We start from the raw sequence: 16299 nt of genomic DNA on the forward strand, positions 1-16299 counted from the left end.
GCTCGGTAACTCAGTATTTCTCACTGTAACTTTAACGCCTAAAGGGCAAAGTGAATTAAATTTTTGTTAAGCCGCAGTGCGAGGTACAGCAGGGGAAGCGCACGAGGAGCCGTCTCAAGTTAAAGTAACCCAGGACAGGGCGGAACGAGGCTGGCCGTGGCGGCCGAGCCCCCAGCGCGGGGAGCCGACCCTGGGCACCAGGGAAGGGTGTCTGCTGGCACCGTTTCTCCGGCAGAGGGACCGGGGGCCGCTCGGCTGTAACCGCCGGGGCGGGAGCTGCCGTCAGGACGCCGCCGCGGCCCCCCGCGTTTCCGTGGGGCAGGAGCTGCGGGCAGAGCGGCCCCGTTAGGCCCAAGGCCTTGGCGGAGCCCTGACGGCCCCGCTGCCGACCCGCTCCGCCAGCCCGCAGAGCCCGCGGGGGACGCGGGGACACGGGCGCCCCGGCACTCGCCGCCGCCTGCCTCTGCGCCTGCTCCCTCCCGCCCCGGCACCGCTCCGTGCTTCACGCCTTCGCGGCCGCTGCGGCCCCCGGCTCCGTGGGGCCCACGCGCCCAGGCTGCCCCCCGCTCCGGCCACGTCTCGTCTCCGGGAGCCGGGCAGGGCCGGGCCCCGGGGTGCCGCAGGGCGCCGGTGCCGGCGAGGCAGGGCCCAGAACCCGGGGGTCGCGCCAGCAAGCGCCCGCGGCGGCAGGCCCACCGCTGCCGGGACTGAACTCGCTGCACGACGGCGGCTCTGTCAGCGAGCGCGGGACGACGCTGCTGTTTGCGCCAGCTCAAAGAGCAGGGAGTCCTGCTGCAAGGGGCGGCTTCCCCCCCGCTTCCGCGCAATGCTGCCAGCCTGCTGCTCCGGCCGTGCAGAGCCGCAGACACCTTCTGCGGCCGTCGGCGTGCTTGCGGCGCGGAAGACGGGCTCGTTTTGGCGGCGATGTTCAGCAGCACTGCGACGGGGCGGTGCAGCGCGGCCCCCCCCCCCCCCCCCCAGCACGGCCGGACCGGGCGGCGCCGGGCAGCGGAGCGGGGGGCGCGCACAGCCCCGGGGCGGGGGGCGGCGGGCCGGGGGGGCGCAGCGGGGCGCAGGCGGCGACCGACCCCCCCTCGGCCGGGGGTCCCGCCCCGCGGCGCAGCGCGGAGGGGGCGGCGGCAGCGCGGCTCCCCGCAGCCGGGGGCGGGGGGCAGCGGGGGGGGGGGGGGGCACGGCGGTGCGCGCCGCCCCCGCGGGGGAGGAAGGGAGGGAGGCGGGGGGGGGGCGGCCCCGCGGGGAGGCGTCAGGCCGCGCGGGCGCCCGTCGCGGCTCGGTATAAAGGCGGCGGCGGCGGCGGCGGCACCGCGTGGCCCGGAGCGGCGGCGGCCGGAGCGGGCGCAGCGGACGGCGGCGGCTCCCAGCATGGGCGGCGACCCGCGGCGGCCCCGCGCCCGGCCGCTGGTGGCGCTGCTGGCGCTGCTGGCGCTGCTGGCGGCTCGGGGCGGCGCGGCGCCGCTGCAGCCCGGCGGCTCGGCCGCGCTCACCAAGATCTACCCCCGCGGCAGCCACTGGGCCGTGGGTGAGGCCCGGCCCCCGCCCCGCTCCCGGCACCCCCTCCCGCTCCGGGACCCGCACCCGCACCCGCACCCGCCCGAGCCGGCAGCGGGGCCAGCCCCGCCCCGACGGCGCTGCCGCCAGCGCCCGGCCGGTCCCGGCACCTTCGCGGCAGCCCGGGCTGGGGAGGCTCCCGGGCGCTGCCCTCCCCCAGCCCCCCCCCGCCCCGGCCCGGGGCCCCCCGCGGTGTCGCCCCGACGGCAGCGCGGCGCGGGACGCCCGGCTGCGGGGGAGGCGCTGGCGCACGGGCTTTTGCTGGCGAGCCCGGGTGCGGGCGGGGAAAGCCCCACTGCCCCCCGGCTCCCCCGGCTCCAGCACACCCCCCCAGTGCCCCCGGCTCCAGGCAAAGGGCTCGGGTCCCTCTGCCCTGCTCGCAGCAGCACTTTCTCTGCCGGTGTAGCCTGAGACACAGAGGAAATTACGCGTGTGCAACACGGTGACAATCTCCAGCCCAGGGGTGTTTCAGCTTTGGCATCACCTGACCCCGTCCCTTTCCCGTCCCTTTCCCGTCCCTTTCCCGTCCCTTTCCCGTCCCTTCCCGCTGATCTTTGCACCACCACACTCGCATCTTTCTTAACTTGGTGCTGCCGCCACTGTTCTTACAGGACATTTAATGGGGAAAAAGAGCACTGGAGATTTTCCTTACGTTGATGAAGGAGAAAACAAGCTCCCGCTTTCAGCGTTACCTGAAAATACGAAGCAGCTGGACGACTATCTGCAGTGGGAGGAGATGTCCAAGTATTTGCTAAGGCTGCTGGAAGGAAATGAAAATAAAAGCGCTCACGTCGTAAAAGGGGGGCTCCCCTGGTACGCCCGCAGCGCCTGGGAGGCGGACGACGGCGGCAGCTGGAAGGACGTAAGTTGGTAGTGCAGAGATCCTGTATGCGTAACGTCTGTTTCACAGCGACGGGTCCGCTTCCTCTAGCTTACGGGCTGTCCAGAAAGTTAGCAGAAAGATGTCCAAGTCATTCGGTACAAGTTAGACCTGGCTCGCGGTTACAAATTGTCGCTCGCTCCCGGCGATGGCCCGGCCGGCGGGACGCAGCTCGCAGCGCCCGTGCCCCGCACCTCTCCTGGCAGCTGCGTCTTCTCTCCCCTGGCGCCTCGTGCTCGCACCAGCACACCGGGACCACGTCCGCAGCGGCTCAGAGCCACCGGGCACGGACGGGGTGCAGAGGGCGGTGGGGGGCGAAGGGCGCCCTGGGTGAGGCCCCACCGCGTCGCCTGCCCTCCCGCGTGGCCCCTCCGGCGGCGGGACCCGGCGCTGCGGGTCGGGCTGCGCGGCTGCTTCTGCCCCCAGCTCTGCCCCCGTCTCCCCCGGCCCCGGTTTCCCCGCCGATGGTGCCCACCGCCGCTGGGGTTATTCTGACCTTGCCAAATGGCACTGCGGCCACTGACGGGTGTTATAGGTGCCCGGGACCCGCTGCTTCTCCCCTTGAGTTAATGGGCTTATTGCTCACAAGCGAGCAAGACTTTGGAACAGATGAACCCCCGTTATTTTGGAAAATCCTGTAAGATATACCTGGCAGTGAGGTTTTGCACAAAACGATCGGGGTGTAAATGAATTGCCGTGTAACTTGCCGCATTTACTAGACAACGTCTTTGTGTATGTTGCACCGGGTACAGTAGCGGTGATAGAGCTACGGGAGTCTTTGGGGTGACACGGAAATGGTGGGGAAAGATGAATATTCTCCCTTAAAGGCATTAGGTTTCTTCCTTCACATCTGCTGTGACGTGATGTAGTCACTGTTCCCCAGCGAATTTCACCCTGGGCTCTGTCCCGAAAACCTGGTGCGGTGAGGTCGGTGACTGCGTTGCCGTTGACTTGGGTATGGATGCGGATTTACCCACTAAATACAGGCATGATCCGAGTCTCACACACCAGTGACAGGAATGGTGGCCATACGTTTCTTTCTGGCTACGGCTTTATGACAGTGACACTTAAAATAGCTGTGACTAACAGGATCTAAAAGTAAACCATTTATCTCATCTTCAGTGCTGCGGCGGGCAGCTATGTAAGCAAGTTATATGGACAAATCCCATTATGCTACATAAAAGGAGAAATATTTTGACTTCTAAAAGTGCCTGGTAATAAATTGTACTTGCTAGGACTATATGTTCATTCAGTAAGTTGAGTCATGTCTGCATGTATATACTTTTATCCTAAACTAATTAATCCACATTTTTGTAGCTGGACATTGAACATATACATGGATTAATGAGATTATTGCCTTAAATTTCCAGGAATCTCCAGTGAGTGGTAAAAAATTCACGTTTTTCATGTAATTAAGATATATGACAACCTGCCAAGCCCCATTTTGTGGAAGAACCTGTGATCTCTGGCATGCAACAATTAGCTTGTCTCCACCCCAAAGTAAAAGATAATCATGAAACTTGTGCTTTCCGATGGCTGGACACAAATGCATGATTACATGCAGGCTACTTAAGATACAACAAATTGGTTTTCCATTGGCTTCAGTTAAATAAAAACCAGGCATTTCAAAATCAAACCATGCATCTTTTTGAGATCTGCCTTCCAGATGCAGAGGACCTGCAGGTCAAAAAGAATGTGCTTTACTTTTTAGAGAGCCTTAATAGTTTCCTAAGCATTTCAATCACAAGTTATTACTGTTAATGAAGGAGGCATTGTTTATTTATAGAGCTGGGATTCTGGTACCTATGAAATTCGGTGGTACCAGTACCCAGTGATAAAAGGGTGTAAGCAACCTCTGGATTTTGGTTCTCCAGCTTTTTGTGGATGCGATGGGTTCTGTGTTGCCCAGGCTTTGTGGTACAGCAGCACATTAAATGCAGGTGCTGCCTAACCAGCTGCCAAGGTGCCCGTGGGCGGGAGTGACCAGCGTAGGTGCCTGCCTAGGCAGAAGGTGCACAGGCAGAGTTAGCTGATGAGGATGAGGATGCAGTGGATAGGGTAAGAAGGTTTGTACTTGGCGTTAAATTCACGCCTAGCCGCGTTGCACTGGAGTTTGAACGAGGCACTCTGTGTGGGCGGACTAAGGCACCGCGTTCACAGGGGGTTAGTATTCGCTGCAGACGTGGCTGTTGGGCTGAGGCACTGAAATGGAAACGGGAGAAGGTGAACTCTGCTGTCAGCTGAGGCAGTCACCGTCCCCGGGCCGTTCCACGACCGAGGGGCTGTGGTTCCCGTGGACCGTGTCCTCGCGGAGCTGCGAGCCGCGGGCGGGCCGCTTCCCGGGGTGCGCGGTGCATCCTCCCGTCTGTGGAACATCATAGGCTGTGCTGGAAATAAATGTGCTCGTGAGGGCTTTATTTCATGGACTGTGGCAAATTTAGTTGATTTAATTTAAAACGTAAATTCTAAATTCAGCATCAGAAGTTGCTACCCCCAAAGCTAGAGGCTGCAGAAGGAAATACAGATTTGTACTGCAGGGAACCAGATTCAGGGTCTGGCTTGTTAGTTTGGATTCGTTCAGGGCATTATTCGCCCCTAATGCTCACAGCGTGCTGTGCAGCCCTCGAGAATGAAAGGAAAATTTTCCTTCTGAAAAACTGACCCAGAATCGGGAAAGTGCTGTAACATACAAAGAGTCAAAAAAGCCAGACAGAGATGGGCAGAACAGTTCTGCGACGTCGTGTGATGCGCCTGAGCTGCTCGCTTCTGTTTTCCTTTAATACCAAGCAGATTAAGACCTTGCCCGCTCTTCATGCGGTGAATAAGTTGCTACTAAAGCAGTTAAAAATCAGAAGGAAAAACCTTGCTTTTTGCAAGTTGGCCTGAGTGTAAAAATAAGTTGAAAATAAACTTCAAATTGTTTGTGTGCCTTCACTTTTTAACACTAATGAGACATTATATAAATGAGACGGCAGGCAGAATTACTTGGGAGAATGACTTTCCTCATACTTTGGCAGTCAGTTATTAAGCTAACCAAAACAAATGGGGTCTATTATGGGAAGATTATTAGGAATGTGTTTGTCATGTGAACACACAGAGCAGTTATATATTAGGCTTATTAACTTAGTGAGTGACTTTTGTCAGGACTGGTCTATAAACAGTATTTATCTCTTTTTATTAGATGATGGAGTATCTGCTTCAAGTTGTGAACACGAAAGAAAGCACTCCAAGTTGAAAGGTCTCTCAGCCTCCAAGGAAAGGAATAATTTCCGTAAGAGACTATGTTTCACAAGCACTTGGTTGTATCCGATAACCAACAAGGTTTCTGTTCTGTAAACAAGATTTCCTTTGTGTAAAATATCTAAATACACATATTCTTGTATGTCTCAGCATTGACTAAACTCTCGGTGTCATTTCCAAAGTTGCATTTTCTCGCTCGAACTGCTTCGGTATACGTAATTGTCAAGGAAGGGTCTTCCAAGTAATTGTACGACTTACCTGTCTAATCAGTTCATCTCTTAGTTTGGAGCTACATGATTTTTCAGCATTCACAATAAACAATACGAATACGAAGGCTGAGTCTCTGCTTTTGGCTGAGTTAACGAGGGGGAAGGGGGCTGTGCCGTCGCCAGCGGCAGGCGAGGCCCGCTCCCTCGTGCGTTGCTGCCCGCTCTGGTTCTCTCCGGGGGCCGAGGGTGCCACAGTCCTCCCAGGGCCCCCGCGGGCCGAGCGCGGTGCCCCGCCGCCCGCGCGGGGAGCGGGCAGAGCTGCTGACGCGAGTCCTCCTCCGTGCGCTCCGCGGCGGTGACGTGGCGGGGAGGGGCCCAGCGTGCCCCCGCGCCCAGGCCCGAGGGGCGGCAGCAGGCCCAAGCCGGCGGGGCTGCCCCGGAGGACGAGCCGGCGGCACGGCCGCGGGGCCGAGGTGCGCGACGGCCCAGCCCGGGGGCAGGAGCGGCAGGGCGGGTGAGGGGGCGGCGCGGGGAAGCGGGGCCCTTCCTGTGCCGCGGGGCGGCAGCCTGCCGGAGCCGGGGACTCGCAGCTCTGCCGGCTGCTGCTGCACAGGCAAGGCGGAGCGGGCAGTTTGGTGGCTCACGGTGACGGGAGCGACAGGCCGGAGCCGAGGAAGAAGGAGGAAAGCGTGGTGCTTCCCGGAGCAGTGATGCCGCAGCTCTGGAGTTCTTCACCAGCCGCAACAGCAAGGGAGCACCAGCCTCTGCTGTTCGTTAAACGCCGGGGCACGGGCTTAGCCGAATGAGGACATCCCCCGCGCCCTGGAGAGCAGCCACTGTGCGCCCGGCGTGAAGGACTAACGGGGTAGAGAGCAGCGAAGCTACGGCGTACAGGACATGGATGGACCCCCCCCCCCCAAGGCTCCGGCCAGCGAGCAGGGGCAGCTCCCGCACAAGCGGTATGTTTGGCACGTGCAGGCCAGTGGCAGCTTGGAGCACCTCGCCTTTCGTCACCGTTGCGGCCAGCGTGGAGGTTTTCTCCGCTTTGTGCCCGCCAGGCCCTGCAGCTAGGGGTGCGCACAGCGGCCCGGCTCTCCAGCGCAGCGGGCCGGGGGCTGCCTGGGGACGCTCGGCGGTGCTGCGTCCCGGGGGGGGACCCCACGGGGGGAGCAGGGGAAGCATCCCTGACACCCTCAGACGTGGACGAGCTTCCACGCGGCGCAGTCCAGACGCAGACAGCTGCGAGCAAGCCCAGACACACTGCACCATGCCCCTAAGCTCTGCTGCCGCTGCAAGCGACGGCCCTTAGGCGCGCCCAGGCTCGCTCTGCCGGCTGGAGCACCTCGCCTCGGGCTCTGAACTCCGGGGCCCACCAGTCTCCAGGCGGGAACTTGCGGTTCCGAATTTCAGGCACTTTGTCCACTGAGCACCGGGCAGCACAGGCGGCTTCCCCGCCGGGATGCCCTCCGTTGGCGCAGCAAGGGCACGGCTGAAGCGCCTGACCGAGGAGCCGGGAGGGCTGGGGTTAGGCCCTGCTCACAGCGGGGTTAGGCCCTGCTCACAGCGGGGTTAGCGTGACCTCTGGTTTCTGTGTGGGCAACACAGCTCCTGCGGTACTGACCATGAGAGCTAACCGCACCTCCCGCGGCTGCTTTTCAGCCGGGCACACACGCGCTCCAGCTCCCACGGGGACACGGCCTGCAGCTTCAGCGTTAGGCCCCACAGGGACCAGGCGTGCGGCAAGGCCTGTCCGTGTGTGCGGCAGCAGTGCTGGGGTGCTCGTCCCTGCAGGGCCCCCGCCGGCCACACGAATCAGAAATGCAGGGAGAGACTCCAGAGCCCACTGCGGACTCCGAGAGGAGATGTTTTTGCTAAAAACAGAGGAAACGCTGAATTAGTCCAACGCATGCTTTTGCAGAGAGCACTAGTAAATGAGCTCGTGCAAATGACCTGTCAGAAACAGGGCTCATCCTACACGAGCCTCAGGTTCTTCCAGTATTGGGAGAAGGAAAAAAAAGTGCAGCGGCTGCACCGGGAGGGGCCAGGCCCTGCGGATCGAGCCCAGGCCCTGCGGATCCAGCCCAGACCCCGCGGGGCGGGCAGGCAGGCACCCGCGGCGCGGCTCCGCGCCCCCGGACCCGCAGCGCTGCCCGGCGCCGGCAGGCGGCGCCCTCGGCCAAGGCAGCGGCCCGGGGGCAGCGATGCGCCTGACTGCGGCGCCAGGGGCTTCCTCGGGGCGGCGCGCTGCTGCGCCTCCTGCTGCCCCTCCTCGCCGCGCCGTGCTGCTGCCCCGCCCGCTGCGCCGCCTGCCCGCGGACGGGAGCCCGGTTGGCGCCCCGGAACCTGCCGTGCGGCGTGTCACACACATACACCCCACACGCACGCACACACACACACACACACGCACACACACACACACACACACACACGCACACGCCCCGGAACCCCCTGCCCGTGCGGCATGTCACACACACACACACACACACACACACACACACACGCACACACGCACACACACACACACACACGCACACATGCACACACACATATGCACACACACACATGCACACATGCACACACGCACACACACACACACGCACACGCACACACACACATGCACACACACGCACACATGCACACACGCACATGCACACACACACACACACACACACACAGACACGCGCGCGCACACACACACACAGACACGCGCGCACACACACACACGCACACACACACACACACACGCACACACACACACCCCGCCAGGCCCCTGCCCGCCTGGAGGGGGGCCACGCGTGAGGCCCGCGCAGCACTGCCCGGGCGCGGTTTGGGCTCTGCGGTTGCCCGGTGTGGCGCAGTGCGGCACTAGCGGGGACGGGGGTACCGAGGGCCCTGCCAGGAGACACGCCGGTCAGCGCGATGACGGGGGGGGGGGGGGGGCACCCCTAGGGGAGCCGGGCGGCCTGCTCCCGGGCAGAGGGAGGGCAGGGCCTCCTTCCCCGGTGCCGCGCAGCCTCCGGGCTCCCGGGCCAGCGCACGTTTGGGCGGGTCTGCCCTTCTGGGCCCCGGCAGCGTGGAGGAAGAGGAGGGAGGGCTGGAGCACAGCCGGGGGACACTGCACGGAGGCGCTCGGCAGCCGGCTCTGGGCCGAAGGCACTGCCGTGAAGCGGTGCATCTGGGGCCCAGCCAAGAGAGAAGGCAGAAGGAAGCTGGCCCAGAGCCGCGGCACTGCCTGCAGACTTGGGAGCTATTCGTGCAGCCCCCGGGCGGGCTGCTGCGCAGAGGCACCGCGAGCACCCGCGGCCTGGCCGCCGGCCGTGGCACCGGAGCGGCAAGACGCCTTGCAGAGCCAGCGTCACGTGTGCCGGGCCTGCGCGGGTGACTCGGACTGCCCTGCGGGGTCACAAATGACACAGGATGCCGCAGCTTAGGTGACTCAGCCATGCCGTCCCTGGCTGAGCTTGGGTGCGTCGTGTGTCCCCGTGCCTCGGTTTCCCTGCCTGTGACATGGCACTCCCCTGTGCCACAGAGGCAGCAGACACACAGACACAGACACAGACACAGACACAGACACAGACACACGCACACGCACACACACACACACACACACACACACACACACACCCCGAGCTGGCCAGCAGCTCTCTGCTCACCCAACCCCTCCCTCCTGCAGCAACGGCCGAGGTCTGCAGTTCTCACCTCGCCCTACCGCCGTCCAAACTCCGACTGCCGGTCGTTAAACTCCCTCTTGACTACAGACGCTGAGGGCAGTCCTTGAGACTTGGTCTTGTCTAGCTGTCCTTGTCCCTTTTCTATACAAAACCAAGTATTTCAGAGGTAATTTCACCATTCTTAATGGGCAGATACGTCATGTGACAGAGGGATGAGTGCTTAATGTCACCAAATTTTCACAGCGTGCATTGGCAGTGCGCAGAGATGCTAACAGAGAAGAGATACGATATTCACGCCAGCAGAAGAAATGGGAGTGTTATCAGGGTGATGGAGTCCTGGTCTAGCCAGCATCTCCTTCCTTGTTTTCTGTCCTCTTTTCTCTCTTTTGTTTCTTTTATTCCATCATTTTTCTCCTACAACGGGATGTTTTAAATGGGTACTCAGTGGTCAGCGAACTCTGGAAGGAAGCTGATAACGTTCCAGGTTTATCTCGCGTGGCACCAGGGTCCCAGGAAGACACCGCGTGCGTGGGGGAGACACCCTGTGTGCCCAGCCCAAAGACCGCTGCAGCCGGAGGCAAAGCCCTGGATTAGTGCCTGCTGCAGCTGGACGTCATTGCAAACTGAGGAAGAGTGTGAGGACTGGAGCGAAGAAGGCCCAGACGGCTGGGAACTTTGACCACAGACTTGATGTTTGCAGTCGTAATCATTCAGGACATCAGTAACCATGCAGGTACATCAGTAAAATGTTCTTACTCAAAATCCCGGACAGATGTAGCTGAGGCAGCTGGAAAGAGGATCCTTCGTCTTGCTGTCCTGCCTGCAGGGTCAGCATGTCCTCAGCAGAGGAAGGAAGCGGTATTGTCACACACACACACACACACACACACACACACACACACACACACACACACACACACACACACACACACCCCCGGCAGCACAGGCCATCGACCTGTACAAGACTTTACAGAGCTCGTCTGTACATTGAGCCTGAGGTTTCTGACGGAGCAGAGACGGCCAGGCCTGCTGGAAAGACTCCTCCTGAAAGAGGGACCACCAAAGAGCTCTCCACATTTCACGTCTTAATGACAAATCACCCAGGATTAATATCATTAGCCAGCGCGGACGTTGCTGCAGATGGAGCAGATGCAGAGATGATGGTTTGATTTTGCTTTCCCAGAACACTGAAGCCCAAGTGGACAATTTAGTGGTCTGCATAATATAAGTAAATATATAACCACTCGTCTTCTCTCTGATTAAAAAAAATGACGCTCAGACTGGCCATGTTGGGTCTACCTGGACATGCATCAGGAGGCTTCCCAAGCACAGCTGGGCCCTAGTCCAGCCTGTTCGTCCAACAAAATACAGCAGAGAAGGAAAGGGGAAGGAGTTCCTCTGAGTCTAACGCTGGCTTCCCTCCCCAAGGCCGGTCTGACCGTGGGCGAGCCCAGTCTGACAGGCAGGAGACAGAAATCGTCTTGCCTCCCATTCCCGGCAGCGTGTGCCCCTGCTCGCTGGCTGTCACCTCCCCTGTGCAGATGGGGAGGTGGGTACCCCAGCGCGGGGAGCTGTGCCCCTCGGGGGGGGGGGCTCCATCTCCAAGCAGCGATCCCTCCCGGGGGTCTCCTGGGGCGGCGCGGCCCAACCTACCGTCCCATATTCAGGACGCTGAGCAAAGACCCCGTTACTCCTTGGAAAACTCTCCTAAGTATTTACAGCTTCGCCAGCCAAAGCCTGCAAGCTCCCCGAGCAGCGCGGCGTTGCTGGTGAGTCCTGTGCTACGAGCCCACCTCTCCCAAAAGGTGGTAGCCCACGATCAGCACGAGGACGCCCGGTCTGTAAGCATGCTGCTCGAGGAGTAGCCAGCTTGCAAGGCCTTACGTCCAGACATTTTTTAGAGGAAAGGAAAATAGTGACATTGTAAAGGAGCTGATTTCTTAATCTTTTCACTTGCAGCCTTTTATTGGTATAATTCTTCCTTCAGAACTTCAAATGTTGCAAGGATTCAAACGTAGGCACTAAAAATACTATCTTGCTAATACAGTCTAAGCAAAAGAAGAAATAGCTCGCACAGGAGAGGCCAGGCTAATAGCCTTAGCAAAGTTAGAGTAAAGAAGTGGTTAAGGATCTAGATGATTTAATCCAGTTTTAAGAAAAGGTTTTACAGTGAGCAATTAGATGCTGGTTAAGGAATTAATCACTAATGGGTCATTAACTCTGACTGCTATTGTACAGTTAACAAGCTGAGGCAGGATTATTAGACTCAGCACCCAATTAAGGAGGAGGAGATATTTACAACAAACGGAACAAATGGGCTTTTAAAATGAAATGGGACAATTTGAAAGAAAGTGGAGGAACACAGAAAGCCGGAGAAGGTACAAAAAAGATGCCAGTCTGCATATGCCAGCTTCTGTCACTGCACTCATCTGAGAAATATTTCCCTCTCTGTGTCCACTTACCCCCGTTTAGCTGGTTAAAACTTTTTTTTTTAGTGCTTTCCCTGGAGGACATGACTGCACACAGTCTAGCTTTGTGTGTGGAGAACCCATTTAAGGGGTCGTGTCTACAACGCAGTACAAGGGACCTGCTTAATACGTCGGTAAAAGAACCACCACCATAAGCTTTTTTTTTGCTTACAGGTTTTGGATCAGATTAATAGATGTGAGCAGGTATCTCCATTGCTATTTCTGCTGTCCTGTTGTTGTGATCTGCTGCTGGCCCTAGTCTGCGGTGAGGGAGCCCCAGTGCTGGTCGCGGTGCTCCTCGGAGAGCCGGGGAGCCCTCCCAGTGCCAGGGGAGCCCTCCCAGTGCCGGGGGAGCCCTCCCAGTGCCGGGGAGCCCTCCCAGTGCCAGGGGAGCCCTCCCAGTGCCGGGGAGCCCTCCCAGTGCCAGGGGAGCCCTCCCAGTACCAGGGGAGCCCTCCCATTGCCGGGGAGCCCTCCCAGTGCTGGGGGAGCCCTCCCAGTACCAGGGCAGCCCTCCCAGTACCAGGGCAGCCCTCCCAGTACCAGGGGAGCCCTCCCAGCGCCGGGGAGCCCTCCCAGCGCCAGGGGAGCTCTCCCAGTGCTGGGGAGCCCTCCCAGTGCCGGGGAGCCCTCCCAGTGCCAGGGGAGCCCTTCCAGTACCAGGGGAGCTCTCCCAGTACCAGGTGAGTCCTCCCAGTACCAGGTGAGTCCTCCCAGTACCGGGGAGCCCTCCCAGCGCCTTGGCAGCAGGGCACGAGCCGGAGGCGACGGGGGCAAAACGCGCCGGCAGAGCCCTGCAGAGCATCGCGGGGGTCTGGGGTTGCTGCTTGTTCGTCGGCGCTGTTTAGAAACTGCTGCCTGAGGTTAAACAGCTCCCTGAAGCGAGGCTGAATAAAGCTGACACGCTCGCCCCCGCCAAACCCTTACAGATACGCACAGATTGTGGAAACACAATTAGAAGCCGGCCTTTGTCTGGCCGCGGCGAGCGGGGAGCGGTGCAAGGCGAGGGCCCCGTGCCGCGCTGCGCCGGCCCCGGACACAACGCGGGGGCTGCGCGTCCCCTCGCCCCCCTAATGAGCAGCAGTAATTGCCGCAACCTCCACAGCGCCCGGCCGAGGCGGGGGGGCCTTACGGCTCCTCGGCCCCGTTACGGCCGGTCACGCAGAGCATGGGAAACGCAGGTGCCGCGGGTCTAACGTGGGCAGCTCCGGCGGGTGAAGGGGGCCGGGCAGGCGGGGGGAGCGCGGCAGCGGGCGGCCGGGCCCCGCGGGACCCCCCCGGCCCGGGGGTGGCCGGGACGCGGCTCGGCGAGGCTGGGCAGGGTCCCGCGGCTGCAGGGCCTGCGCCCGGGCCCCCCCCCCCCGCCCCCGCCAGCAAGACCCGGCGGAAGGACCCAGCTCAGCGTCCTGCTCAGGCGGAAAAAACACGCGGCGTGGCCTCCGTGCAGGCTGTGCCATTTAATGGTACGACACCAGGAAAAACCACGCCAGGCGACGCAGGCCTCCGTCGGCAGCCGCCCCGCGCAGCTCCTCGCCCCGCCGCAGCTTTTCCCGCAGCCGACGCGTCCGGTCCCGCGGGGGCAGCGGAAGGGATCGCTCCTAAGCTAGAGTCGGGCCCGGCGGGCGGGCGGGGGTTTAGAAGCGCACGGGATGCAGAGCACGGGGAGAGCCGCCGCCGAGCAGCCTCCCTCGTCCGCCGGCCGCGGCCCCCGCTCCCCCGGCGACGGCCCTTCCCGGCGGTCCCTCCCGGGGCGGCGGTCAGATCGTCTGCCAGGGTTTGCCGATGGACTGGATGTGCTCCTTGGCCTTGAGGCGCAGGGCGGCGATGCTGGTGTTGCGCGGGTCCGCCTCGTCCAGCGGGAACTTGTCCACAAAGGCGGCTCCGCACTGGTAGGGCGGCGGCGGCCCCATGGCCCCCAGGGGCTGCAGGCCGTGGGCCACCGCCGGAGAGTTCAGGAAGGGCGGCGGCGTGTAGCTGCCGGGCAGGCTCTGCGGGGAGCCCGCGAAGCCGGGCAGCGCCGGCAGCGTCGCACCGCCGGGCGCCGGCGGGCCCAGCCACGTCTCCAGCGGCAGGTTGCTGCCCAGGGCCCCCACGGGCGCCGGCTGCTGCGGGCGGCTGAAGGAGAGGACGGGCGAGTCCTGCAGCTTCACGGCGGTCACCTCCAGCTTCTCCTGCCGCCGCCACTTGGCCCGTCTGTTCTGGAACCACACCTGCCGGCGCGCCCGTCACCGGGGCCGCCGCCACGGCCGCCACAGCCGCGACGGGACGGGACGGGACGGGGCCCGCGGGGCGGGGGGCACCGGGAAGGGCCACGGGCGCAGGCAGGGCCGGGCGGCCCCGCCGCCGGGGGTGGATGCGCGGCCTCCGGGGCGCAGCGCCTGCCGCGGGGCGGGGGCCGGGGCCGGGGCCGGAGCCGCTGCCGGGGCTGGAGCCGCTGCCGGGGCCGGGGCCGAGCGAAGCAGCCCGGCCGCGCCGCTCCCGTGCCGGCCGCCCGCTGCCCCGCGGCTCCGGCTCCCCGGCCGCGCCGGGACCCGCCGCGGACACGACCCGCTCCGCAGCCCCGACCCCGCGGCGGCCGAACGCGAACGGTCCCGGGGCGGCGCGGGCTGGAGACGCCGGCAGCCCCACGGCGCTGCCCCTCGGAGCCGCTCCGGCAGGCACCGGCCGGGCGAGCGGGGACGGCGGCGGGGGCCCCCGGGGCAGGCGGGCCGGGGCCGTGGGGCATCGGCGCCGGGGGTGGCCGCCCCGGGAGCGCGGCGCCGGGCCGGGACCGGCCGGGCCGGGATGGGACGGGACGGGACGGGACGGGACGGGACGGGGGCTGCCGGCGGCGGGAGCGCGGCGCCGGCCGGGCCGGTTTCTGCCGGGCCGGTTTCTGCCGTGGCGGGCCGGACCGTGGCGGGCCGGGGCGCGGGGGCGGCGGGGCGGCGTTACCTGCACGCGCACTTCGGGCAGGTTGACCTTCATGGCGAGCTCCTCGCGGCTGTACACGTCGGGGTAGTGGGACTTCTCGAAGGCGCGCTCCAGCTCGTGCAGCTGGTACGTGGTGAAGGTGGTGCGGTTGCGCCGGTGCTTCTTCTTGGGCTGCTCCTCGTCCGACGGCTTCCCGTCGCCGCCGCTGCCGGCGGGCAGCTCGGGGCTGGCGCCGCCGGGGCAGCAGGGCTCTGCGGGGGGACAGGCGGTCACCGGCGGCGACGCGCCCGCGGGGCCGCCCGCAGCGGAGAGGCGTCCCCGGCCCGGCCCGGCCCGGCCCGTCGCGGCGCGGCCCGCTCACCTTGGAAGCGCTCGGCGCGGCCCGGCGGCGCGGCCGGCGGCTCCCCGGGCATCTTGGGCAGGCAGAGCCGCGGGCCCCGCTTGTCCGCGCCCCCGGCGCCGCCGCCGTCGGGCGGGAAGGGCCCGAGCAGCCCGTCCTCCTTGGGGAAGCCCAGGATGGCCTCGATGCTGTGCAGCCTCGACGGGTTGCCCCCGGGGCTCCGCGCCGCCGCGGCCGACAGCGAGAAGGCGCCCTCGGCCATGGCGCGCGGGGCGCCGGGCGGGTGCATGGGGCGGCCGCCGCGGCCCGACCCGACCCGGCGCGGCGCGGCCCGACCCGGCCCCGCCGTCCCGCCCGGCCCCGGGGCGGCGCGGGCGGCTCTGGCACGGCGCCGCGGCCGCCGCCGGACCGGCCCCTCGGGGCGGGGGGGCAGCGCCGGGGGGCGCGCGGGGAGGCGAGGCCCCGCTCCCCGCCGCTCCCGCCGCTCCCGCCGCGCCGCTCCGCGCCGCGCCGCTCCGCTCCGCCGCGGCGGGCGGGCCGGCAGCACCCGCGGGCCCCGCCGGCCGCAGCCCCCCCGCGCGGCCCGCCCCCGCCCCCGCCCTGCCCTGCCCTGCCCCCGCCGCCGGGGCCGGGCCGCCGAGCGCCGTCGGAGGCGGCGGGGGGGGGGGGCGAGGGGCTCCGCCGAGGCCGGGGGCGGCGGGTGCCGGCCCGGACCCCGCGCTGTGCCGCCGCGGCCCCGGGCCTCCGCGGGTTTCCCTCCGGGGCAGCTCCGGCCTCCGCCGGCCCGGGCGGCTTTAGCGCCCGCCGGTTTCGTGCGTGGCCTCGCGGAAGGTGCCGCGGGGGGGGGGGGGCACAGCAGTGTCCCCCGGGCAAGTGCCACAAAGCGCCGAGGTGACGCTGGGGCGCTGGTGCCCTGACGGGACGTCCGCGCCGGGACCCGGCTCCCTTAGAGCCAGGCTCCAGGTGGAAACGTGGGTAGCGTCGGGGGGGGGGGGGGGGGGGGACTCGG

The 16299-nt window shown here is 64.4% G+C and overlaps 2 protein-coding genes across 2 annotated transcripts; one reads left to right on the top strand and one right to left on the bottom strand.

The window, feature by feature from the left end:
- The first annotated feature begins 1267 nt into the window (after window positions 1-1267).
- On the top strand, window positions 1268-6022 carry LOC112985197 (gastrin-releasing peptide). Its single transcript, XM_064499727.1, has 3 exons — window positions 1268-1540; window positions 2181-2431; window positions 5631-6022. Exons 1-3 carry the CDS (start codon window positions 1384-1386, stop codon window positions 5682-5684), a joined length of 462 nt encoding a protein of 153 aa, XP_064355797.1. The 5' UTR covers window positions 1268-1383; the 3' UTR covers window positions 5685-6022.
- Window positions 6023-13484: 7462 nt separating this feature from the next.
- LOC112985198 (retinal homeobox protein Rx2) lies at window positions 13485-15579 on the bottom strand. Its single transcript, XM_064500256.1, has 3 exons — window positions 15312-15579; window positions 14972-15201; window positions 13485-14247 (listed from the first exon to the last, which is right to left on the bottom strand). Exons 1-3 carry the CDS (start codon window positions 15577-15579, stop codon window positions 13795-13797), a joined length of 951 nt encoding a protein of 316 aa, XP_064356326.1. The 3' UTR covers window positions 13485-13794.
- Between the last annotated feature and the right edge of the window lie 720 nt (window positions 15580-16299).

Source organism: Dromaius novaehollandiae, chromosome W (genome assembly GCF_036370855.1).
Source record: "Dromaius novaehollandiae isolate bDroNov1 chromosome W, bDroNov1.hap1, whole genome shotgun sequence".
Lineage (NCBI taxonomy): Eukaryota > Metazoa > Chordata > Aves > Casuariiformes > Dromaiidae > Dromaius > Dromaius novaehollandiae.